The 26,962-nt window shown below is 41.6% G+C and overlaps 1 protein-coding gene across 1 annotated transcript; it reads right to left on the bottom strand.

Annotated features, from left to right (window-relative positions):
• Nucleotides 1-1,669: 1,669 nt before the first annotated feature.
• Nucleotides 1,670-26,864, bottom strand: EXOC1L (exocyst complex component 1 like). Its single transcript, XM_067530551.1, has 3 exons — nt 26,770-26,864; nt 7,178-7,308; nt 1,670-2,068 (listed from the first exon to the last, which is right to left on the bottom strand). The coding sequence occupies exons 2-3, from the start codon at nt 7,277-7,279 to the stop codon at nt 1,805-1,807; spliced, it is 366 nt and encodes a 121-aa protein (XP_067386652.1). The 5' UTR covers nt 7,280-7,308; nt 26,770-26,864; the 3' UTR covers nt 1,670-1,804.
• Between the last annotated feature and the right edge of the window lie 98 nt (nt 26,865-26,962).

Raw genomic sequence — 26,962 nt, 5'->3', positions numbered from 1 at the left:
TAGTAGAAAAGTATACAGTGGCATTCAGGGGCCTCCCACCCTTGGGAGCCAAATCCTTCCCCAGGGTTTCCTATCTCAAATCTTCCTGAAATTAATTTGGAAATGCTGGTCAATAGGGCTAGTAAGAAGACTGCTGCAGATTACTTCCCCTGGAACAAAGGGGAAGCAGGAACTGACTCTGCTTCTGTGATCCTGCTCCTGGGGCAACACAGCTATGAAATATCCTTTACTGATGCTGAATTGGAGAGTTGCAATCCAGCCCTGAATATTTACTATGAGAAGAATTTTCAAAAGCACTCAGAGGCAGCAATTAGGCCAGTGCTTAACTCAATAAAATAACTGACTTCAATTGAAGCAGAGTTGGTCCAATGCAGAACATTTTTTTAAAAGCCACCCAATTATTTAAATTGTTAATTTTAAGTAAAGGCATTAATTAATAAGCTTTTAAGTAATATACTGAAAAATATGCTCAGAAATTGTTAGAATCTGGGGAAAATTGTCCTCTGAATTCTAACTATATATCTGTTAAAAATCTCACTCTCTTACAAAGAAACTGTAAGCAACAGCCATGGCTTATATAGGATCTACTGTTCATAGACTCATAGACTTTAAGGCCAGAAGAAACCATCATGATCATCTAGTCTGACTTCCTGCACATTGCAAGCCATAGAACTTCACCCACCTACTCCTGTAATACCATAATTTCTGGCTGGGTTACTGAAGTCCTCAAATTATGATTTAAAGACTTAAAGTTACAGAGAATCCACCATTTACACTAGTTTAAACTTGCAAGTGACCTGTGCCCCATGCTGCAGAGGAAGGCAAAAACACCCCAGGGTCTCTGCCAATCTGACCCAGGGGAAAATTCCTTCCTGACCCCAAATATGATGGTCAGTTGGACTCTGAGCATTTTGGCAAGACACAATAGCCAGACACCTGGGAAAGAATACTGTGTAGTAACTCAGAGCTCTCTCCATCTAGCATCACCTTTGCTCCAGAGCTGAAGAAAGTATGCATGTTAACCAACTCTGTTCCCCAAAATAGGCCAGCATCAAAATTGATTCACAAACAATGAAGTGAACAAAAAAAAAAATTTGTGTTCACTTGTGCTCCAAAAGAAACAAACTCGAACAAATTTGCCAAATAGAAAAAGGCAAAATTAATGAGGAAATAAATATTAACTTTAAGTTTCTAAGAGGGTACCACAGGAAACGGAAGTTAAAAATGAACAACTATTTGACACTCTATTAAAAATTAATTATAGACAAACATGTATTTTCCCACACTGTCAACAGTGAAACCAGAATTTTACCCAGTGGCAAAACTCCGATTGACTTCAATAGGGCAGGATTTCAGCCTCTGTATTTATCTTGATATGATCTTTTTAAAAGAATCCAATATTTTAACTCATTTGGAAACTGAATTTTGCATTGCTCAGCTGCACAACTTTCCCCTCCCCTCTTTGAAGACACAAATTAGCTGGCAATACTGGTTTTAAAATATTTTTGGTCATTAATGGAACCATACAAACACTTGTGCATGTGCTGAACTTTGTTCACATGAGTAGTCCCACAGAACTGAGTTATTACTATTCTTTATTGAAAGTTAAAGAGGTGTGTGTTTGCAGGATTGGCTCTTACTGAAAGGAACAGTTAATTGTTTATATAAAAATGAGGTTTCTGGTTTTATCTGATATATAAATTAAAAAGTAGATACTGCATATCACTTATCTTTTATATCAGATGATTTGTCAGAATCTGGCACTGAAGGACAACTAGTTATCTTACTGTTCTAAAATCCATCTTTATGGCATAGGACACAGGGACAGACACAAAAGGTTGGAAGCATAGAAGCATATCCTCATAAGTACTAAACAGTCCCCATTGTTGGATGACCAGATTGAATCATCATTTATGTAGGTTATATCAAAGTTCACAATCTTCAAGTCCTTTTTAAGGTACATGAAACTCAGTTTGTTTAATGTTCGAACAAAGGTATATTTAGATGCACAGCTATATGCTTCCCAATGGTAGACCTTCTCAAAGTGCATATCAAAGTATGGATTATCCTAAAAAAAAATGGAGAGAATTAAATCATCACTAGCTTTACAGGCACTAGAATAACAACATTTATTGTTTTATGCTTAACCATCTTGTAATCTTTGTCTCACTATAATGGATCAATAAAATACTAGCACTGGACTTCAGAAATATTTTCACAATCTGTAGACATTCTTACTGGGGTGGCCCTATTACACTTTCACCAAGAATGGCACCAAAACAGTAGTCCTTAATCAGATAAAACTCTCAATGATGTCAGCAGGGGTTCAGGATTTGGCCAAGTAAGCACACTAAAATTTATTACAATTATAAGGCATGATTTTAAAATGTACAATACTGTAGTATTGTCCAAAATATACTGCACTTACCTCCTATTATAAATACATTCCCTATCAGATTAGGAGTATTGATTGCCCTCTTTGCTTATATTGCAGATCTCTATGCTTACTGGCTCCTCTGCTTGATTAATGCTAACAATGGCTTTAAAATTAAACTTTGTGAATGTCATTAGCTGTAATTTATTATGAACATTTATACTGATGTTAATGACTTTATGATTAAATGTTTTTTCATCAGAAATAAGCCAGGCCTTGATCATACCCTCTTGTGGAAAAAATCTGTGGGAGGAGACTCTGGAAGTGGAAATTTCCATGAGGATTCCCTTAGGAGATAGCTCCCCCACATCATTGCATTATGAGAGTAGAGTTCATTGTAGCCATGCTATGAGCAAACCCTCCTGGCTGCCATGGCCATGGGAACTCTGGGATGTGGAGAGCTCCAGAGCAAAGGTAATTCAGTCCTTAACTGTGTTATTTTTGGCCTAAGCTGCATGGAGCCAGGAGGGCCGGGGAGTGGTTGGACATGTCCTTCACCCCCGCCATCCTTCCCAGCCTCCTGGTTTACCTCCTCAGATTTACCATAAACACAGAGTCCAGAGAGTACTCCACAGAGTATGGGACGGGGATGTGACTGACCCTGCCCCTTCTTGGGCATGTGAGGAGTGTCAATTTCCTCTACCAGACCTGGATGGGCTACAGAGCTTGCTTATACACACAAATGTGTTCTTCATATGATTCTTTAATGCTCTGCAGGGTATAACTGAAATTGGTTTAAATAAGGTATTTTACACACAGTGCCAGCTAGTGACTGAACAGTATAATACAGTTTAGCATTCCATTACATCTCCCCCTGTAAGTTCTACATCCCCAACACTTACAATAGTTACACTATCACAATGTCTTTGATGGTCAATATGGATCATTCTGTTAAGTGTCTCTGAATTGTACTGATTTTCTAATTACATGACCCAAACGCGTAACAACTTGGTCAACTGGTTGTCCATTAATTGCAACGACTGTCTGGTTAGTTTGGAATCTCTGTGTTCATCTTTATGTTCTGCATCTGCCTTCTATAGAGTTTGCTCCATTGTTTGTTCTTTCCAAGGCTGTAGATGTAAACTGTAGATGTTGAAAGTTTCTGTTGAACTCTCCACTGTTGGTCTTGATCACATATGATCTGGGTGCTGAATTCTTTTTCTTTACAACAGCTGGAGTTGTCCATCCCTTTTCTTCATCCAATTAGACATGAACACGGTTACCAGATTCTAAACCTGACAGTTCTCTAACCGAATGATGTCTGTTGTAAAAGTGTTCATAAGCTATTTTAGTCTTTTTATCCTATTTAGCTACTTTCTGCATGTCTGGCCACTTTGGAGATAGAACTACTGTTCCAGCTTTGGAAAAGAACTTGAGTTGTTTTCCCATATGGAGTTGTGCTGGACTGTATCCAGTAGCTGCTATTGGTGTTGATCTGTTACTCAGAAGAACAAGCAATGGATCTTTCTGATATAGGATTGTCTTGGCTGTCTGTACAGCTCCCTCTGCATCTCCATTTGCTTGTGGGTAATGTGGGCTGCTAGTAATATGATCAAAATCATATTTTATTCAAAAAGACTTAAATTCTGCTGCAGTGAGTTATGATCTGTTGTCTGTCATTAGTTTTTCTGGAATACCGAAGTGAGCAAAAGTTCATTTCAATTTCTTGATAATGCTGTGACATGTTATGTCTTTCAAGTACATTATTTCTATATACCTGGAAAAATAGCTGTAGTTTGGCGTCGGGTTGGGCATTGGGAGTTGACCCACTGGGTCGGAGAGAGGCCACACCACCTCACTAGGTCACCATCTCTTGACAGGGGGAATTAGCCAATAGGGCCAATACGGGAGCTCTGGCCCTCAGGCAGGCCAGGGTGAGTGCACGGTCGATGGCCTTCGGCCCTTAGGCTGGGCAGGGCAAGTACACAATCTTGAGTCCCTGGTCCTCAGGCAGGGTAGGTCAAGTACCCAGTCTATAAGTCCTGGGCCCTTAGGCAGGGGCAGAGCCAAATGGCATAGCTCAGGCCCTTAGGCAGGGTCAGGCAAAAGAGCAGTCTATCGTCAAGGCCCTCCAGCATGGTCGGACATGGGAGCAGTCTATTACCCAGACCCTCAGGCAGGGTTGGGCCAGAGAGCAGTCTATAGCCTAAGCCCTTAGGCAGGGTCGGCTCATGTACACAATAAGCAAATGCAGGCCTTGCGGCCGATCGTGGGGTGCTGCCACCCCAGAAATGGGGTGGCAGGAGGTAGAGAGATGCAGGCCCACCCGACTCCACTGCGTCCCCAGCCCAGGGCACTAACAGTGGGGGAGTGCTCCACCACTGGGTCAGTGGGGAATCCAACCATAACGTGCTGACCAGGGAACAGGTCCCAACAGAGCTGAACTGCAGCCCCCACTGGGCATGTCAGCAAAGGCATCAGCCTGGAGTGAGCCAGATGCATCTGTCTCCCTCGCTGTCTTAGCACCAACTGAGCTGGAGACCTGCCTTTTATACTTCCTGTCCCACTCACCCACTTCTGGTAGGACAGGTGAGGTTGGTCTAGCTCTGCCCTCTTGAGTAGGAAGGATGGCTCCTCCCCCTCTGGACTAGAGGGAGACCACACCTCCTCATTACAATAGTCCACTATGACCAGGTAATGATGTCCTCTGAATTTGCATAAATCTGTAGCTAGTCTCTTCCAAGGTCTCCCTGGTAGGGGTACTTGTACACTGTATGGTTCAACGTTGTCTCTTAAGTTGATTTATACTGGATCTCCTTTCAAAAGTCCACTCTCATCAAATCTGTCATCAAGTTCCAGGCCCATCATGGCTGCCAAACTGCAGCTGAAAAGGTTGTTGGTCTTTGATCCCTGCAATCTTAATGCATAGCTTTTGTCTTTGTAAGTTGTTTCTGTGATGAACTGGCCCATGCAGTTCAGAATACATTCAGGGCTATTCTGAGCTGTATCTGGTGACTTAAGCTCTGGGAGGGGTTGAAGCTATAAACCTTAGAAGCTATAAACAACAAACAATTCTCTCAGAAAAGAGTAAGTTTTTGTAGTCCTCCCCCTCCATATCTCACAAGCTGTGCACTTTGTGAACAAGATATGGCCCCAAATGTTTGAAGATTGCAATTCATGGGAATGCAGTTGCTAGTTCTAAGTCTTTGGCTCCACCTTTTTTCATTACATCTGTAGAGTGTTTTTTTTGGGAAAGCTCCAGTGTAATAAAATAGTGTAAGGTCACTACATCTATTTAAAAAGAGTACATCACTAAAAAGCAAAATGTCTTAGGCCCTGTAAAGATGCACATGGGTTTAACCTTTTTAACTGATTTAGTTAAACCAATGTAAGTTTTTTAAAAAGCAAAATTAAATAATCAATAGAATTGTTAGCTAAAGCTCCATGTTCCCGCTCCATGTCTGTAAGTTCACGTTCCCTTCTGTGCACACAGGCTTGCCAACAGGAATTCCGGGTCCCAGGGCAGAACAGTCCCACCCCACCCCTTCCACCCGTGGCCCTGCCCCACTCCACCCCAGGCCCCTTCTCCTCTCCTCCCATCCCGCTCCCCGCCATCTCCCTCCCCCCATCACTCAGTCCCCCTCCTCTCTCCACATTTTCCCTTCCCCCAGGCAGCAAGCAACAACTGGAGGGGCTGAGTGGGGAGGAGGTATGCAGCGAGCAGGGAAGGAGAGGAGGGACACAAGTAGTAAGTGACAATGAAGGGGCTGAGCATGGAGGGAGGACACAGCTGTGGGGAGGCCGAGTGGGGGGAGGGGTGGAAGAGAGAGGAGGGGAGCCAAGCAGGGAGCTGAGCTGGTGCAGAGGGACTGTGACAGTGAGCATGGCAGCTAGGGCAGGGCTTAGGGTGGACTGCGGGCAGGGGTCACGGGCAGAAGAGACAGGACAGGGAGCTAACCTCCCAGAGCAGAAGCTTTTACCTTGCTGCCTATGGCCCAGGCCCCTTTTAAAATCATTGAGCTCCTGAGCAATTGCCCCCTTTGCCTCTTCTCCCCTGTTGGTGGGCCTGTGTGCACATAAATTTGTGCCACTTACTCCTCCACTCTGCAAAACTTGGGAATGTTCAGGGACTAGATATGGTCTGGGGATCCCCTGGCAGCACGGCATTAAGCAGAGGCTCTTCCCTCCTGCAGATCTGCTGAGAGTCATGTGAACTTCAGAATTTGTGAGCTAAGGGAACAGAATCCCAGGCTGCTTCTTTAGAATGTGGGGATAAAATATACTTCTACCAGTGAAAGAATTTATATAAAGTTCTGCAAGTTGAAACTTAACTCTGGAAGTTCTCTCTTCTTTACTCCGGTTATTCCAAGTTCAAATTGCAGGGTAATATCCTGCCCTCAGTTACATGTAAGCAACTCAGCTGAAGACATGAGTTAAATTTTCCTCTTAGTTACAACAATGTTAATCTACTGAATTACTCCAGATTTACACTGGTGTAGTTGAGGTCAAAAGCGACTTGGATAATCTCTATTATTGGAATAGCATACAAGTCAGAAATAAGCCATCTTGACTCTCAGATCTCAAGGTGAGTTTACAGAACTGACAAAAAGAAAAAAATATTGTAAGCAAAGCAGATGTGATGTGGAATCTCTGACAAATGATAAATCTGTATCCCCGTTATGCCTTTCTTTTTTTAACAAATCACTTTTCCTAGTAGCACTGCATCTCATCAGTTGTGTCACAAACAGCAACATAACAAATGCATTGTGTTAATATAAACTTACAATAAAATACAGCACTTACAGTGTCTGCTTCTTTTCCATCAATCATCTCCAGATCTTTCAAAAACCACTTTTCAGTTATTTCATATTTCTCATCCAGACCTATTCTAAAGTGTTTCACCATAGAAATTTCTACTTCTTCATCTTTAGTCACTGCAAGACAAAAAACTAGTTTACATAGACAGACAATTGCTTTCCAAAATATCTGAAAATGAAATACTTCACCAAGCTGTATTTTAAACAATAACTTTTTAAATTATTTAATTTTGAACAACAGCTAGCGCTATATGAAACTGGATGGGTTTTTTGCACAGTGAGCAGAATTTAGCTCAATGTTCACAGACTGTAAAGACTATTTGCTTTTAATAGATTTATTTTCCACCCTAACCAGGCCTGTAAAGGAGAATCCTGTTTATGAGAAAGCTATGTTGTTAAGTGTACCAAAGAATACACATTAAGGCCTTGATCCTGCTATTGAATCTCTTCAAGTAGACCCCCATGTGTCCGGAATCCTAGTTACTTCAGTTGCGTGCCATGCGCCTGCCAGATTAGGAGCAAAAACAGTACCGAGTCTCTGCATTTACATTAATGTTTGTATGCTTCCCATGAATGGAAGATCTCTGTGTTTTCCTATAAAATATGAATATACTACATAACAAAAATAATATGTATTATTTAAGAAATACTTCTTGAAGTTCCAACTTGTCTGTAGTTATCTCTAGGCTTCTTTCATAGAGGCTACCACTGTTTTCCTGTTAATAGGGAGTATGTGCAAGAAGGATTGAAATAGACTCTTCATAATCCTCATCAATATTAATTAATTACTGAGAAAAGCACTGGAATTTGAACATCTATATCAGGTTTCTTTTCTTTTCTTTTTAAATGTCAGATGGTGTCTATGGCTTCACACAGAGATTTGTAACTCCTGCACCCTCCTGAGAAGTGGTGTACATGTCTAGCCTCTGATCTATCTCCCTGCTCCTTCAGCACAGTATTCCTAAACCATTCTTCCCCTGCTCCTGCGGCCTAGCCTCACCACTAGACATCATCACATACCCTCTGAGGGAGTGGTCTGGTCTGACAGTAGAGGGCTGCAGAAAAGGGGTGAAGGACAGATACCAGAGGCACAGCATACTTCAGGAGCATAGTATGTTTTAAATTGGAATTCCTGGAGATCATCTGGCAATAATTTTTCTTCCATTCCTTTCCAAATTTCTTTTATGTCCTGCCTCGTTAGCAAGAAACTGGTAGTTCCAATGGATAACGTTTTACCCTTTTTTGTGAATCATTTTACCGTACTTTTAAAAAATTCTGCATCTATTTTTTTAAAATAAGTATGGGGCCTGATCTTGCAAATCCTTAGCAAGGCACATAACCCCATTTAAACAAATGGGATTACTCCCATAGGAATAACTCCCATGAGCAACGGTTTAGGGGGTCAAGCCCCTATCTCATCCTGAAACGCAGAGACAAACAAACCCAAAACAAAAAATACTCTGGAAAACTTTTTCCTGCAAATGCACAGTAAAACTGGATGGCTTGTTGCTTTTTTTTTTTTTTTTTTCCCCTTCTTCAGTAAACTACTTTTTCCTGACCCTGTTTGTTGGGAAATACAATTAATTACTACTTTTTCTGGTGCTAGGCTCCACACTCCATCTAGGAGTTGAAATCATATGAAGCCAGCACACATTCTGACATTATTTGATAGAACTGGTCATCTCTATTCAAGAAACTTCCAGGACTAAAAAGGACTGTTTAGGTCAGGATTAAGGACTGTATCCTGCCAAGGTCTGAGCAACTTGAATTCCCAGCCTCCCAGTGCTGGCTTTGTGCATAAGGGATTCGGAGGAAAGGAGACCGAACTTGTTTTACTTTTGACTACATTTTCTATTTTAACAATTTTTTTGCCAACTCTGAAAACAGGTTGGTATTTTTGTGCACTTAAAATTACAAATAACAGGCACGAAACCTCTTAAAACAAAATTATTTGTACTGTTTTAATACACTTTAAATACAACCAAATGTTTCCTAATTCTTTACAGGTGGCAAGTGTATGTTTCTAGCAGCACAATTAGCGTAAGATCTAAATATTCTAACTAAAATCTTATCCTTGCAATGTAATCTCAATTTATTGTTACTAGTTTTAACCTGTACCATGCCTGTCAATAGCTTGTAAGAAAGAGCAATAGGAATTGGAGTATGCTCACCAACTTTCAGGATCAGATTTACTCTATGCCCACCACTTACCCAACTGTGCTAGAGTGGGTTATTACACACATACACACATTATTAGTTTTCAATATATATTTTCCATTATGTCTACAGAGATCCTCCATTAGGTGAATTTATTTAGATGATTTCTTCACTGGTTTGATCTTTGTATTCTCTGTGGAAACAGCACTCAAATATTTCTTACTTTTGCTCTTTCTTTTGGATGTTCCATAAGAGTAACAGAACCTTAGTCTGAGTTTTTAGAAACATATTTGGATTGATAATTGTCATAGTTTGTAAAACTATCAACTTTCATAAAAATTCCTGAAGCCTATATGTAGCGCATGGTTTGAACTTCAAGAATAAAAAGGGAGTGGAAAGAAATGTTCACTTCTACCTTCTAATCATAATATAAATTCCATAATTCTGGATAACTTTCAGTGGTATAAAACCCATACACTTAAAAATCCATGAGATTTTATTTTACTAGGTGATATTTGTCAAGGCCTAACTAATAAAGTTATATAACAGACACACATTTGAAATTATTTTTTGTAAATATTCAAGTAATAACGTTATGCCACCTTGAACAATCTTACTTTTTAATAGATTCTTGTTATTCACTTCCTACACTACATCTTTGTTTAAGCCAAGGGATTGTAAATTTTTATTATCATACTTAACCACAATGAGGGGGAGGGAGAGTGCAAACACTCTAAAGAAAAAGACCAAGAGAACAAATGTTTACTGAAAAATCACTTTATGATTATTATAAGATACTATTATTATTATAAAATTGCATCAGTCTTTTAAAGGCAAATTAGCTACACAAAATATACTTGCAAGTTATGAATAGTTTTCTAACATTTGTATTGACTATCTCATATTTCTTCCTGTATTATAAACAGCTAAGTATCTCTTGATTTTCAGAACTGGTCTGGAGTAGGAGAAAATGCATACAACCCTATATTCAAATCCCTAAACATGTTGCCTACAATTTTCCAAAGCTGCAGTTATTCTCAGCAATGCAGTAGGTTTCATGCTGTAGACAAGGAAATGCCCCGAATTATATGCAAATAAGAAACACAGGGAGATACTTGAGACAAGGCTAATGGTTTCAGGCTCCTCTAGCTCTATGCATGTCCACATCTGAAGATTGCAAAGGAACTGCTTGATTGAGACTGACAGCAGAGACAGCAATTTGACAACAGACTCGCCTGTCCCAAAAGATTCCAACCCATTTAATGCCATTAACTACAGCTGGAGGAACTGTTGCTGTTAGTTGTTCCTTACTTATTTCAAATACATTCTCGTATTATATATACTCACTCCCCCACTTTTTATTCAGGCAACATTCCCACTGAAGTCAATGGGAGTTATGCCTGCATTTGAGAGTGTGGAATCAAGCCCTACATATATGTATTATCGCCCGACATCATAGGGCCAAATTCTTCACTGATTTACCTTCTCTTGTTCAAACCTTTGAGTTCAGTGGAGTTGCCCTATTGTAACTCAGGGCAAATTTTACTGTCTCCCTCCTTTCCCTGCGGTGTAAACAGTTTGCATCCAATCTCAGCGATGCATTTGGAAAAGGCATGTGGGCAAGGGGCTATCCAGTTCTTGCTTTGCATTGACACTCCCTTTATTACCCTGCTTACTAAATACATGACGGTGTGCTGGTCAGTAGGCTATTCCTAGACCTCTTCATGTGGAAATCTCAGCTCCTTCACACTATTACAGCTATAAGCCGTTGCACATAACTGTGAACTAATGAAAGTGAGGCTTTCAGCCTGCAGTAAAAGCATCGTTCAGCCCCTGTATGCGGGAAACCCTTCACACAGTGCCGCAGGCACGATCCTCAAATGTCAGATCTATTCGTGTCAACACAGATCCAGACTGGAATGGTGCCTCAGACACTCATCGCCTGTCTGGCGGCCCGCGGAGCAAAGGTCGCTGTCATCTTGGTTTTACTTTACCAAGAAGAGATCCATAAAGTCTCATGCATGAGGCTTCTGGGCCACACTCTTACTTTTATCCACACGTCATGAAATATCAAAACTATCTTTTGTTCCATCTCAGCTGCCGAGACTGACAGCCCCGGATAAGCGCGCAGCTTCGATTTCAATTATACCAGGCCAAACGGCTAAGCTGCAAACAGGATCAGCCGTGTGAAATCTTTCTGAGAGGACCTCTCCTGCAGCTCTCAGAGTCTAGGGCACCGGCGTGTCCCCTCCTCGCTATTCCCAGGATCTCTGCTCTAGTAAGGCAGGAGTACGGACCTGCGAGGCGAAAGAGCTTGAATTAGAGCCCTTTGGGTACAACTTCCTCCAACTAGTGCAATGCCCATTCCACGCTGTAAGTGCAAGGTGAGATGCCTGGCCCCGGCCAGCCTCCTTTGCAAAGCGAGGGCAAACCTTCCCCTCCAGCTCCTGACACCGTGGAAAGCCACTTGTCATTCATGTCAGAGAGTGACAATACAATGCAGGTGTTGAAACGCGGCTACCAACACCCGCAGATCAGTGCCCGAGCTCCTGGCCAGCGGGAGCCAGCGCTGTTCGCAGGGAGCTCGCAGCCCGGCTGCGCGTGGGAGAGGGCGAGCTCGCCGCTTGCTCGCAGAGCGCGGGACTCCTTCCTAGAGCCAGAGACACCTGCCCCCGCCGCCCCTGCGTTACCTGCGGCACAGAGGTAAAACCTGTCCTGGGCTGTGCACTCCATTGCTATGAACTCATCCAGGCTCTGCCCCAGCGGCTGGAACAGCTTCTTTTCCAGGTCCTCCTTCACCAGCGAGGACATGTCCTTCGCCTCAGGCAAGGCTGATGATGAGTCTCTCGGTGGGTCCCTCCAGATCAGGTCCCCGAGGAGGGGGGGCTCGGTCTCTGCAGACCCCCGGATCAGGCCTCAGACAAACCTTCAACTTCCCCGCCTCCTGAGACGATCTGCAGCCTGCCGCCGATCTGCAGCGCCCAGCACTGACTCTCTGCGCCTCGTCCGGAGTTTGGAGGTGGGGTGGCGCACTCGTTCAGCTGGGTGTTACAGACATTCAGCTATAGCCTCCGGGCTATTACCCTGTGCAGTCATTTTAAATATCAAACCTTCAGTAAAGCCCCGCTACCTCGCTTTGATTCCATTATACCCATCAGTTAACAGCGGAACGGAGGTATCGATTGGGATCATCTTCCATTAAGAATAATATTACCACTGGCAAGAGGAGAGGTAGAAGCAGGGCTATCTACCCACCCTTTCTCTCCCTCCCCTCCGACAGTAGCGATGCTGCCGAACACTTAACTTTCCCCACAGGTCTGCGTGCATTGCTTCAGAGGAAAGTGCCTGCCAGTTCTTGGATCCAAACCGAAAAGTGACTTTTCACATTAGCCCTGCTCTCCAGGCCGTGCTCTCGGCTAAACCAGGGAAAATCCAGCAGGACCTGGCCCAGGGTTTGGAAATCTGATCTTCCAAACTTAATCCTTCCTTTATCACACACAGTGTTTGCAGCAATCAGTGCTGTGGTTTTCAGAGTCTCACATCCATCACCTCCTAGGATGTACTTTCCCGTGTCTTCAAAATTAAATCAGGTCGCACATTAATGGTGTGTCAAATCTGTCATTATCAGCCTCGGTTTACAGGGGTTATAAACTTTTTTGTACACTAGTTTCTGAACCTGAGTGGGACTTTTTGTAATCTAAAAGTGGCAGGGATTTTTAATAGAGAAGGTTTTGCTCCTACTGGAACTTTTCTGCTCTAGCAATGAAAAATAATGTACGTTTAATGAACTAAGGCCTCTCCTGACCCTTCAGCAATATGCACGTGTGAAACCCCCAGGTAATGGTACAACTTGTCCAGCCTTTACTTTTGCGCAGTACGGTAAGAGGCATGGAGAAACTTGTAACTGAGAAGACATTGCAAAGTCTTTATTATTTGGAAGCGGGGAGTTTTAACTGAGATTTACAAAGCTCTGAAAGCATGTTGAAAACCGATCAGGGTGCTCTGGCTGCCCTATCCTGTTGTCCTTGAGAATAACGGGAATCACATTTGTGCTTTTTTATTACCACATTTTTTTCAGCCTGGGGGGGGGGGGGGAAAGGGAGAGTGGAGTGGAGATGCTTAGTCCTTCTTCCCTGTGTGCACTGATGCTTTAATTTTACTTTTAAAAATGATGTTGATTACAACAGCTGCTCTCTGCGGCAGGGTGTGTTGTGTTTCTAATGTCACTAACTGTTGCAAGGAAAAATGAGACCAGAGTCTGATCTCACTTAGTATAAATATAAATCTGTAGTAACCCCTCTGATTTTTGCCTCTGGCCTCCTGCAATGAGGATCTTGCAGATATGTTATGAATCTGAAGAATATTTTCCAAAAATAGTTTTGTTTTTATTATTAATATTCTATAGCATGACAGATATACTTGGTGGTTCACAGATATGAAATAAGATGCAGCCCCTAACTTGCAGGATCTAACATTCTCCAAGCCTAATTCTGTTCTTGCTTCCTCTGGTGTAAAGTGGGAGTAACTCCAATTAAGTTATCCTAGTGTAAAACTAGTGTGTGTGTGTACTTTAACAATAAGCCAGCTAAGCATGGGGTAAGGAGGAAAGATACAACAACCAACCAGGACATTTGAATTGTTTAGGTTTGATCTGCATTTTGTTGGTTCCACATTTCTGAAAAAATATTTGTGTGTCTTCAGTCTACAGATATATTTCTGCTGTGTCAGGAATAAGGCCCAGTAACTGCACCTGCTCAGTCTCCAGGAGCCCTAACAAGCTGGGTCATATAAGGTAGGCCTTCTAAGCTAGGCTGTCTGATGGAAGCTAGCGACCCGTTCTTAAGCTCTGCAGTGGCAGTAGCTTGCTGGCTGTTCAATGCATATACCCTGGAATCTCTGTTTCCTGGTGCTTGCCTTCTTTCTGCCCTGTACCTAGCCCTGACCTCCACCTGACTTTGTTTTAGTCCTGTTCCAGCCTCAGAACTAGCCCTGCTCCTGACTCCAGATAATCTGGTTCTGCCTTTGGTTCTGATTTCTGGCTCTGACTCTATCTTGGCTCTGGCATTTGGACTCTGACTCCTGCTCTGACAACTAGCCCTGATCATCCATGACCTGGTTTCCTAGTATGCGACTGTCTTGAAACATTAAACTGGATTAATTTTGAACAAAACAATTCTTAAGACCAGATTCTTGCTTACAGCTGAGGAAAGCACAGCATAGCTTGGGAGAAGTGCAAAGGTGGTGACTTCTGTACCACCCTGATCCTGGGCTTCTGTATGCTAGGCCAGTCCCTTGACATAGCTTAGAGATGCCTAAGGCTGATACAGGATAAGCAAGGCATAAGGATGCTCAGTTCCCTGGCCACCCTCTGCTGGATGCTGCGATGGGGCTAGTGTAGGAGCCATGAATACTGGATCTTGACCATCTGAGGATGCCCTTTCATGGGAGTAATCCTCCTGTGGTTGGTATGCCAGTTCTATGCCCAGACTCTGCCATTGGTGCTATGCACAGAATTAGGGTTTAGACTAGAAAGTCCTCTGAGTAAGGGTTATGTCTTTCTATGTATTTACATAGACCACAAAATGGCTCCTGTCATAATGTGGGCACTATGAGATGATGATAATAATCAATAAAATAATAAGAAGAAGAATTTACCATTGAAAATCCCTTAGCTATACTACTTTCAGAAACAATTGCATTGGCTTGACCCCAGTATAACTCCACTGACTTCAAGGGAGTTACTTCTGATTCTCACCAATGTGAGAAGGCACTCAGGTCTCCCCATTTAATTGGGAGACTTTTTTTTCTACATAAAGACTGCAGGAGGTACTGATACTACATAGTAAGATTAATAAACACATTGGTTTTGTTTCAAATTATTAAAAGGCCTTGACTTTAAAAAAAAAACCCTCGGTTTTTTAGTTTAGATCTTGTCAAAAGTTTCAAAAAAAATTTGTTGGCACTATACAAATAATGAAGCTGTTTATAGATTTTTTTTTAAATGCTCTGAGATGACAATTTGCATGGCTTTGTTCTCCGCCAGGCAGAATTTAAAATATCTGAGATATTGATTAAGCCATCAGATATGGGATTTGCAAACGCATAATAAACATGCAATATTACATGGTGAGATTTTGTGGAGTGAACTTATTAAAAGTTACAAATGCAGCTGCTGTCTGTTCAGTACATGGTCTTGCACACTGACAAAATTCTCTGAGTCCTAACAGATTTGCATGGTGAAACTTTACAATGATTATTCCTTCTTTTTGCACACACAGAGCTCCCGTGCTATATAGGGCAAATGGAATATCAGTTACAATTCTTGGTGCAGATTCAGCAAGAGCCCCTAGATAGGCTGTTTACATGCTCACTGGGTGGACCATGGCAATACTTTCTTTCCCCTAACTTCAGGGAAGGTTTAAAAAATGATTGACTCTGCAGATGTACCTATTATTCCTTTTCTGACTGTTCCTGTTTTTTGGATTGGAAACCGTTTTTTAGCCTGACAATTCAGAGGTGTTGTAGAGTGCAGCCATGATGTGAAAAAACAACTTGCAATCCTCCCACTCTTTCTGCCCAGCCTTTGAATCCATCTAACTGTCAAGAAAGTGTTGAAGTTTCTGCTGCCTCAGACATCATCATCTGTATTTATAGTGTCATGATGAGAGGTTTCAGCGGTTCATAGTCAGTGCCAGAGTCTTCATTAGGAAACTATTATTTGTCTGACTCAGCTACACTACATGGAGCACACACCATCCAATGTGCCGGGAATATTTTTGTGACACTTTTCAAAGCCATGGGTTTACAGATACAAAATACCTTTTAAAAAGCATATATGGATCTTTTGAAAAAGCTTCAAATATTTAAAAAAATGAAATTTTTATATATATGCCCAGATTCAATGCCAAGGCATTCGGGATGCTGAACAGTTAAAATAAAATTCCATAAAAACAAAATAATTAAATATTAAAAAGAAAACTCACAAGCTTTTGGAAGAAGGCACAGCAAACTTCCTTTTAGTTTCAGATTGCCTGGATTTGTGCCCTCTACATTTCACTTTCAGATAGAATGAAAACCTTTGTGGCTGTGGCTGACTTGTTCCTTTAAGTGTCACTTGAGCAAAATTCAGCCAAAACTAGGAAAAAATTCTTAGTTTTGGGTCAAAGCCATATTTTTCTTACTGGCCTATTCAGGGAGCAACAGAACTAAGCATATAATATATAATTTCCAGCAGTATCCTTCCTCCTCCTGCATCTCAGGGAAGGATTTGTGGCTTTGACTCAAAAGTAGGCAAAACTTAAAAAAAAAAAAAAAAAAAAAATTAATGTCTCTGTGCCTTAGTTTCTCCAGCTGTAAAATGAGGGCAATAATATCTACTTCACGGTTGTGTAGTGAGATTTAATGCATCAATATTTTGATACCCATTGTGTTCTTTGAGTGAAAAGTATTATTTTGGTACTGAAATATCATGGCAACTGACTTATTAGAAAAGCCTAGCTAGATAAGGCCCTGAGCCTGCAGCTCACTGTGTGGGCAGACAGGCCCATCTGTGCAGAATCCAGGCCTAAAACTTGCAAATGTCAGTGTACTTGGGCCAAATTTCAGGCTCATTACAATACATTCATCAGTTCCTATGTTATTTCATGTTTATTAAAACCTGTCAGGCACATTCATTACACTGAAATATACATTTCAATTTTCTGTATTTAGAAATCCTTTTGGGGAAGGAGATCCATTTCAAAAGGGTGAAAGTGCTGAACACCGTTGGATAAAATATTTCTGTTCAAAGGGGAGAAACATTAAAAATATTTTAATAAATCTTTTTCTATGTATTTACTTCTGTGCAGTGGTGAAAAGCACCATGCCATCTCTTTCCAATTTCACAAGACCTCATTCTGTTATACTACTGAGTAGTTTCTTTGCAGCTCTCTTTCATCAAAAAGCAACACAGGGATTAAATTACTTCTGGAACATGCTTTTATGGATTCTTAAATGCCGCATTAAATACACCACCTTGACAATATTAACAGGCTTACTGAGTGGATTTTTATATGCGATGTTTTATTAAGAGGCAGCCAGGTATTCTCGTCCACTGAATTTTGCTCTCTTGCATTGTATCCTATTGTTCTAGGATAGTTTTGAGGAGGTAGATCGCAAAGCCAGTCTCAGCATATAGAGCTATGCCTACAAAACAGCTTTTTGGCCTCCCCCTTCTACTTAATAGACTTCTGGTCCATCATAATTAGGGACCTATGAAAATTCAGGGTCCATTCTAGACAATTTCACCACCATAGGATTTGAAAATTGGTCAGTTTCACAACTTCAGATGTTTTCATCTGAAATTTCTTGTTGTTGTAACTGTGGGAGTCCCGACCCAAAATGGGGTTGTCGGGGGGCCACAAACATGTTATAGGAGGTGGCAAGCTTGCAACCCTCACGTCTGTGCTGCCTTCAAAGCTGAGTTCTAAAGGCAGCAGAGAAGGGAGTGTGATCTCCACCATGCTGATGGGAGTGCCCCAGCCCGGCTGGGACTATCAGCTGGGGGGCCCCTGGCTGGGACGCTCCCAGCAGCACCGGGAGGATCAGATTTCACAGGGAAGGGCTTATTTCACGGTCCGTGACACATTTTTTACAGCTGTGAAATTGGTAAGGCCCTACTCATAATCACACTACTGTGCACAGAACAGACCTTAGGATTTTGGAGATGGTCAGTAAAATTCTTTTCTTTCCCTCCAGCCTAACTGACTCCTTATACAAAACAGGCAGGGTTGGATGGATCTCTGGGCCTGCTTCCTCTGCTGTAGAAGTGGAGCGTAGCAGTTTATGATGGGATCTATGCATAGCTGTCAACATATTAAAAAAACAAAACAAAAAAAAAACCTCAACTGAATGGACAATTCTTTAGCTCAGCTAGAGTGTCTAGGGGTTAGAAGGGGTATGTCTGAACAGCATAGTAAGCTTAGGTCTGTGTGACCCATGTCTGAAGACTTGGTGTTTCCAAGCCCATGTTTGAGCATCCACCCTGCCTTGGAAACATGGGCCTCACAACCCTGCTGATGCATCCATACTGCACTATGCAGACCCAAGTCAGAAGTTCAGTTTCTGTGGACATCTACCATCACATACCAGGGATCCTAACACCCTAGCCAGCTGCACGCTCTTTAGGACTTTGTTCATAGTGGATCGTGGGAGAACTTGTTTGTCTGTCCTGCAGAAGGTGAGTGGAAGGGTTGTTGGGTGGTTTTAATCTGCAAACGCATCCAGCCAAGCTATTTTGTGCCTGCATGCTCACAGCAGCTGCAGCCATCAACATGGATCACAAACCAGTGGATGAACTTCTTTGTCTCATTCTCTGTCCTATTTTGGGAAGTAGGGAGCGTATCTGCAACATGCTGGTGGACATTTCAGTGACATTTTTTGACCTCCCAAAGGCACTTCTTAGAGGGGGATGCAAACCAGCTGATGCTACTCATGCCTGTTGCTTTAGCTGCAGATTCCCCTTATGCAGGCCAGTGCTTCTGGAGCAGGGCCACAAGCAGAGACTGGTGGGATCACATCATCACGTGGACTGGGAAGACCAGTAGCGGATCCAGATTTTTCATGTGAAGAAGCAGATGTTCCTGGAGGTTTGTGTTCAGCTTGATTTAGCCTTCTAGCCTCACAACACCCACTTGAGAGAAACCATGGCAGTCCAGAAATGGGTAGCATCCAGAAATGGGCACCAATGGTCCATCTAGCCCAGTGTCCTGTCTCTGACAGGGGCCAGTGCCAGAGGCTTCAGAGGGAATGAACTGAACAGGGCAATTGTCAAGTAATCCACCCCCTGTTGTCCAGTCCCAGCTTTTGGCAGTCAGAGGCTAAGGCACACCCAAAGCATGGGCTTGCACCTCTGTCCATTCTTGGCTAATACCCATTGATAGACCTGTTCTTCATAAACTCATCTAATTCTTTTTTGAATCCAGTTATACTTTTGGCCTTTACAACATCCCTGGCAACGAGTTCTACAGATTGACTGTGTGTTGTGTGACAAAGTACTTCCTCATTTGTTTTAAAATCTTCTACCTATTCACTTCACTGGGTGATCCTTGGTTCTTGTGTTATGTGAAGAGGTAAACAACACCTCCTTATTCACTTTCTCCACACAATTCTTGATTTATACACCTTTATAATATCCCTCCTTAATTGTCTTTTTGAAGCTGAACAGCCCCAATCTTTTTAATTTCTCCTCATATGGACACTATTCCATACCCCTATAGCTAAGGCCCTACTTACTTTGTGATATTGCAGATCGCACAATATTAGGCTGCCACTACAATTTTGTCAGCTGCCAGCTGCCCAGGGCTGATGACAGGAGCCCTGTTGTCAGTCCCGTGCATAGCGGGGCTCCCACTGTCAGTCCTGGGCGGCGGACGGTTGGGGCTCAGGCTGTCAGCGGGAGCCCCACCATGTGGGGGTCTGAGAGCTCCATGCATTAATGACTAATATAGTTGCAGCAAAATGTCTGGTTATCAAAATAATTAGCAGGCATAACATAATATTTGAATGTTTATACTGTTCCAGCAAATTTTTCTTAAACAAAGAGGTCTTCTCTGGCTTTTCCAAATTACCGCAATTAATAAACGCCCATTATTACTTTTCTGTGATTTTGTATGTCTTGTCTACAATGCCACAATTATTTGATAATCATCCCACAGCATTGCATCGTCAAACATCATAGATATGGACTTCCCATGCCCTCTCTCTGGCTGACTCCATGCATCAGAGTCATATGCATAGCCATATATGAGAATTGCAATAATATCATCATCAGCAGCAGCAATGGACTACCAACCTACATGGACCAGGAAGACAGATCAGCTGCCATCAAAATACAATAAACAAACTCTGAGCCAAAACAGTGAAAAGTGCAAATATTTCTGGGTCTCCCCTGTTCCTCTGTTCTCCTTGGCCTTTTGTTTTACACATGTGGCTCATGATTAGACTGGAGGGGACGAATGCATGAGTTATCTGCATTCTGTTCCATGTGCTAGCGTTCATTATTTGTGACCAAATCCAGCCAGCCTCTGAATTGTCCAAGGATTGCATAGTTTGCAGGACATGATAGCATGGATGGAACTCAGGGTGTTGGGCTGGAGCAGAAGCTGAAGGTGCAGTGGAGTCTGCAATCTGGTAGCTGTAATCGCTTGAACAGCTCCTTTTGCTGTTCTGTCTTCCTCCCTCAACCTGCAGTCATACTCCATGAATCTGTCATTCTTTCCTTGAGCTTTTCAGCCTCTCTCTCTCTCCACCCTTCTTGCCTCTTTATTCTTCTGATACTCAGTCTTGTCCTTCTGGAAGGACATCTGCTGAGGAATTTTATCTAGACTCTCTCCCATCAGCTAATCTTGGATGCTTTCCCCTGGCTTGCAGTAGGGATTCTGTTTCCCCAGCCTCCTGGTGCTGTGTGTTTGCTCTGCAGAGGTGGAAAGCCCTTGAAAGGAAAGTGAAAGAGCACACTGTCATCTGGCCACGATAAAAAAATACATCTTCTACAGTATCACAGGGGCTGCTTTGATTCAAGCTCAAAAGATATTACTTTCTATCAATGGGCTTTATTTTATTCACACCAAAAAACACTGGCCACATCAGACTTCTTTGGAGCAGCACTGAAAGCTGTTAGGGTAAGAAACACACACAAAATTCAGCTGAAATAATTGCTACATCCCCTTCATTTTTGGGGGAGGAAAGGATTTATAAAGGCATCTAGTCATGAGCTCTAGTTTCTAAGTCCTTTCAGTCAGACAAGCTGTGGAGAACATTGATATTCTGGAGGTTCCCAAATGGAAGTGTGATCTTCTGTTCCAGGCCAGTGGAAGACAGCCATCTGTGTATACTAAGAAGATATTTAGATCTCTAGTGATTGACCAGCACATCTCAGAATGGAGAGGGGTTGTGAGTAACAGAGGTGGCCTGAATAAATATGCCCTGCCCCAGAATGTAACCTTCTGGACTTCCTACTCCCGTGCAGAGTTCACTTTCATCACCAGCCAGCAATGGGTGAAAACTTACAGTAAAATCAACAATCCAGTTGATTGTGCCTTACTTAGTCTGGTTACTGGACAAAAGGGAAGTGGAGGACGAGAATGTCTTAAACCCTGTGGCCATGTGTTAATTACTTCTGTTCTCTTTTCTTGCCTTATATTTTGCAAACTTTATCTGATTTTGTATATATTTGTTAATTATGCTCAGCAAAAACTCCCATTAACTTTAACAGGAGCAGAAGCAAGCCCCGAAAGAATAAAATGTTGTCTCTATTCTAAGCTTTTATGGTTTCTCAGACACACTGTTCTGGGAAAAAGCAATTCATCAGCTTTAGAAAAGATATTTATGATGTGTCCATATAGCTTCTTTGGACTTACTAATGTCCATTAGTATATACATTTAACTGATTACTTGGAGCCTGATCCAAAAACTATTAAGCCAATGAAAAGACTTGCATTGACTTCAATGGAGTTTTGATAAGGCCCTAATGGAGCAGCAAAATATGTTGTGAATAGGAATGTTTCATTCTGGACTAAAGAAAAACAGATTTTTTCAATGCTTATTGTTACTACTTTTAATATATACATTAAAAATCTAGTAATTTAAGGAAAAAGTAACCTTGAAACAAACAAACAAACATACACTGGCCTAAGCCAATATACTAGAGATTGATTATTTTGTGCTGCTAAGGAGGAGTGAGAGTCCTACAATCAGTTCTTCCAGCCAGACTCTTATTCTCTGAATTGGATAGGGACAGAGAACGCACATAGCTCAAGACAGGATGAAGTGCCTGTGTTGTTCAATATTAAATCCCTACAGATACAGGACCTGACCCTGATCTCACTGGAGGCAATGGAAAAACTCCCATTGACTTTAAGGGAAGACATTCCAGGCCCTTGGAAAGCAGTGTTGAATGAGACTGAAGATTTCTGTCCATTTTTCCTTACCTGGAAAGATAGTGCTATTGGGGGTAAAGAAAGGAGAATAAATTGTAAGATTCTCAAGAATCTGTCTAAGCTATAAAGGATCCCTACATACTGAAAGTGGGGGGAAAACCCAATCATTTTATCATTTAAGTGATCATCATTAGGCTTTACCTCTCTCATAGCTATTGGTTTCAGGCTGTCTGCAGATGCAGTTAGACATCAATTCATCAATTTACACTTTGAAAGATTTCTTCACAGCTGTAAGTGCTAAAGACCTACTTTCTTTTAACTAAAAGGCTACATTCTGGAGCACAAGATGGAAATCTTTACTTTAAAAAAAAAAACAAAACAAAAAAAACCCACCGATTTGCTCTGCTACCATAAGCTGGCTCAATTCAGCCCTCCAGACAAATTTTAAGAGGACTTCAGTAAACTACACATTTCTGCGTAGTCACATAATTTAATTTTTTCCCTTCTCATTTATTCATGGATTCATTTTCTCAATCATACTACTTTCCCCTACTCATTTCTAGAAGCCCGTAACCCATTATATGGCTACTTAATGGTAAGCGGTTAGAATCTGAATTAATAATTAATAGCTATAGTTTAGCATAAACTAATTTAGATGTATTGAGAAATCTAAGAAATAATGAGGTAAATTGTTTCATGCTCAAGTAGTGAAATCACAATTAAACAAGTTAATTTTGAACTTGTTTCATGCATTCCTAAAGTAGAAGTATGGGAATACTTGAAGGAGAAGATATCAATTGGTTAAGAGTGTTTTCAGCTATCTGCTTTAGTACAGCATGCCCTTTGAGATCCTGTTAAGAGTGATGGAAAGATCACAAGGTTTATGGATGCAGAAATGCTGGCTGACTCAGGAACTCATCAGTTCTGGTAAATCAGAACACTTTAAAAGACAAATGAGAGGCTTCTATATTATGATGTAACATCTGAGTTTAAAAAAATCCTTTTTATAGGGGTATTTTGTGGCGTGTCAGTATATATACCTATATTCAAGTTTTACATGAGCACATATGGTACATTGAGGAAAAATATAATAAAATTTGCTCACATCTGAAGAAATACATTATTGTGGCACTTCCCTTTCCAAAAGTCTTCCACTCTGCTCCCCACATGTAAACATTTTTAGAGACTAATCAAGATGATGGCAAGTGTATGGAATCTATTAAAGTAGTGCATAACCTAGGCCTCACTGCTGAAAAGATTTACATATATGCTCATCTTCAAACATGAGGAACCCCATTGAACTCAAATGAGCTAATTATGTACGTAGTCTTTGCAGAACTGGGCTTTACTGGAGTAAATCAAGTTAGGCATGTAAGTGCCAGTTCAGCAAACAACTTTAACACATGCTTAAGTTAGTTGCTGAATAGGGATGCTTTGCTGAATTGGAGCCATAGATAATTACTTGGATCAAATATTGGCATGGTCAGCTCAGTTCTCTATCTTTTTAAAGTAGATAAATTTAGTTGCATGAAGTTTTCTGCATGGGGATTTTTTTATGACAAAGATTTAAAAAAATGTGTGCCTAAAGCTAGGCTCCTATGTCTATATTTAAGCACCTAAGTGAGTGCTGATCTCCTGGCAGCCGGAAATCTAGGTTCAAGCACCCACTTTTAAAATAATCTTGGATCAAATTCCCATCTGCTGTGTGTAAACCTCAAATTTTATGGCACTTTTCATTAAAGAAAAAATATAACAGAGAAGGAAGACCACTAATATTCCGTTAAATAAACAAAGCAAATTAGAATGGTTTATGAAATTAACTAAAACTTTCCTCGTTTTTTTCCCTTTGCTTACACTTTTATTTGGGCAAATGTATGTTGTTTTGCAGTTTCCATGGGTAACATTATTAGATATACAGTAACAAGTCTCTAATTTTTAATAATGAACATTTTTACTGTAGCGCTGTAGATAAAAATCATGTATCTTGGCACAGGAACTATTTTCTTCCCTCGTGAAATTATTAATGGAAAAATGACTTCAGAGTAATACGGATGAATTATATTTAAAATCAATAAATGAATGTGGGGCAAAGCACTCTCTAAACACTAAGCTTGTATTGGGCATCCAATACATTTTTAAAAGTTTCATAAAGAATCAGGAAACCATAAAACGAGGTAATATGCATGATATATACTATATTGTATATGGGAGATCAATACACATTTAATACTTCTGTCTTAAAATGCATTTTATTGCCTTTCTGGAAGATATGCTTTAGCCCAAATACCAGTTATTGGGCCCAATAGATGAAAACTGGGTGAAATGTAATGGCCTGTGATATACAATGTTCTGACTAGATAAGCTAATGGTCTCTTCTGGCCTTAAACTCTCTGAATCAATGAATACCATCCCTTATGGTGCAATTTCAAAATAACCGGTTATAATGAGTGTTCAGTTACTTCTGACCCCTCCTGATCTCTCTGAGAGCACCCCTCTTCAGGTCTCTCTCAGGTCTCAAACTGTCACCTGGCTCTGAGTGGAATCATGTGATTCTCTCATTCCAATCTAGGGTTTGGTCACAGTCTCCGGACACCAGTGGTCCCCAAACTTTTTTCACCACACCTCTCTTACCAGTCTCCCCACAACCAGCTTGAGCTGGGTTGGGAATAGTGCTACAGTTGAAGCAAAGGGCTGAGGCTGGGTGTGGGGTCGCATCGGGCCCCAGCGGCTGAGGCTGGGCATCAGGATGGCGGCTGGGCACCTAGTTGCGGGCCATGACCAAGGGCTGAGGCCAAGCCAGCAGCCAGGCACTGGGGCTGTGGCTGAGCCAGGGTCCACTCCAGGTACAAGGGGCTGCAGCTGGGTGGCGCTCCCTCTGTGCTCCCCATGCGGGCTGCCTGGGCCCTGCCAAGCCTCCTGAACATTCCTCCATGCCCCACTAGAGAGGCACTCCCCGCCGTTTGGGGACCCCTGCCTTATACTAAAGTGATTACCTCCACCAATCTGATTTTGGCTCAGCCCTTGCAGTTCTGTTCCCTCTGAGAGCAATGACAGTGTTAAGTAGTGACCAAAGAATTTCCTTAAAGCAAAGTATCATTTAGCACCACAACATTTCAGAGAAAATCTTAAACAAAAGAAACAGACTATATGCATATTTTGCTTTTCCCCCTAACGTTTACAGTTCCCTGGATCTGGGAAGAACCAACTTCTTTAGAATCCCTCCCAAAGTCTCGGTCAGCCTGTCTCTTTAGGCAGCTTCTGGCTTTTTAGTCCAGGCTCCTAGCTTTAGCAAAACAAGACTTGAGCAATGAACCAGGATCCATGAAGCTAACAGTTCTCCCTAATATATTTCAAATTTGTCCTGGGGTGTCTTTATTTAGCTCTGTTGTGTGGCTTTCTTATTCTTCCCACAGCCCCCTCTTCAATTTGATCAGTACAGTCATACAGGGAGTTTTAATAATCTGCCATAGTTATACAATAACTGTGCCTCACTGACTAACAATATTCTTAGGGATGATCATCAGGTGGTTATTAAGCATCTCTTGAGGTGTCTCCCCGACACACAAGTCCACTAACATCTTTTTATTATGGGATATGCTGATACACCCTGAGGTTTATGAATATGCAGAGAAATTTACACCTCTTTCCCTTATTTGTACTTCAACATCCCACAAATTTTAGCATGCCCCAATGTTCATAGGTTCAATCAATTCCTCTTTTACTCTTTAACACCTGTCAATCACCATAGAAGCATGTGGTTAATACATTGCTGACATCTTATTTCAATGAAAATCCCCAACATATTAGAACTGGTCTTAATTGGGATCTTGCAATTATTTTATTTCCACAAACATCAGCACTTCACAAGGTTATGTAGTCATTAATGACTTAACTTCTTTTATGCCAAAAGCATGTCTAGCTAAGCTAATATCTGACAGGTCTGAGGCCTGTATAGCATGCATTTCAGCCCTATTTAATCTCAATACCTTATCTGTATGCTACATTAATACATTCCTGTCAGTTCTACACTTCTGTAGTGGTTTCCCCACTTATTTGTTACCTATTATTCCATATTACTAATACATTCTCCCCCACTCCTAACCCACCTATTGCCAAACACAAGCTCATAGGCTACAACTCATAAAATGGGAATGATACTGTCATGGTTCTGGAGTTAACTTCACCATTGCTCCTTTTATGTTCTCCTCAAAGATACTCCTTTAGATTTCAGGCTCTAGCCATCACCTCTTTAGGGGTGGGAACCCTCATTCCTCTCCATCCAGAGGAGAGTTTTAGGGTTGCAATTCCCTCACTATTCACTCTGCTCATCCCAGCAGGTCAGCCCTTAGTCCAATCAGTACCTGTTATTTGGCTGTCTACCAGAGGACAGGACAGTGTTTACCATTGACCAGCCAGCTTCCAGAAAGCATAGATTTATTTAGGACAAAAGCATTACAGAAAAAAATATAAAATAATAATCTACACATACACACACTATGCTTACCATGTGTCACTCATCTTCCACAGGGAGACCCTAGTGGGTTTTCAAAGTCCTTCAAACCCTTTCAGCAGGATTTTGCCACTTTGGATAAAATCTCCTGCCTATTTGAGGGAGCTGAGTCAATTCACATGACTCTTTATGCAGATTGGGGGGCCTGTATTTTCCCAGGTCTCCTGAAACAGGTAAAACCAGTCAA

Source organism: Emydura macquarii, unplaced genomic scaffold, assembly GCF_026122565.2.
Source record: "Emydura macquarii macquarii isolate MOO-44397 ecotype Brisbane River unplaced genomic scaffold, CSIRO-AGI_Emac_v2 contig_3108, whole genome shotgun sequence".
Classification (NCBI taxonomy): Eukaryota; Metazoa; Chordata; order Testudines; family Chelidae; genus Emydura; species Emydura macquarii.
This window is presented reverse-complemented; position numbering and strand designations above follow the sequence as displayed.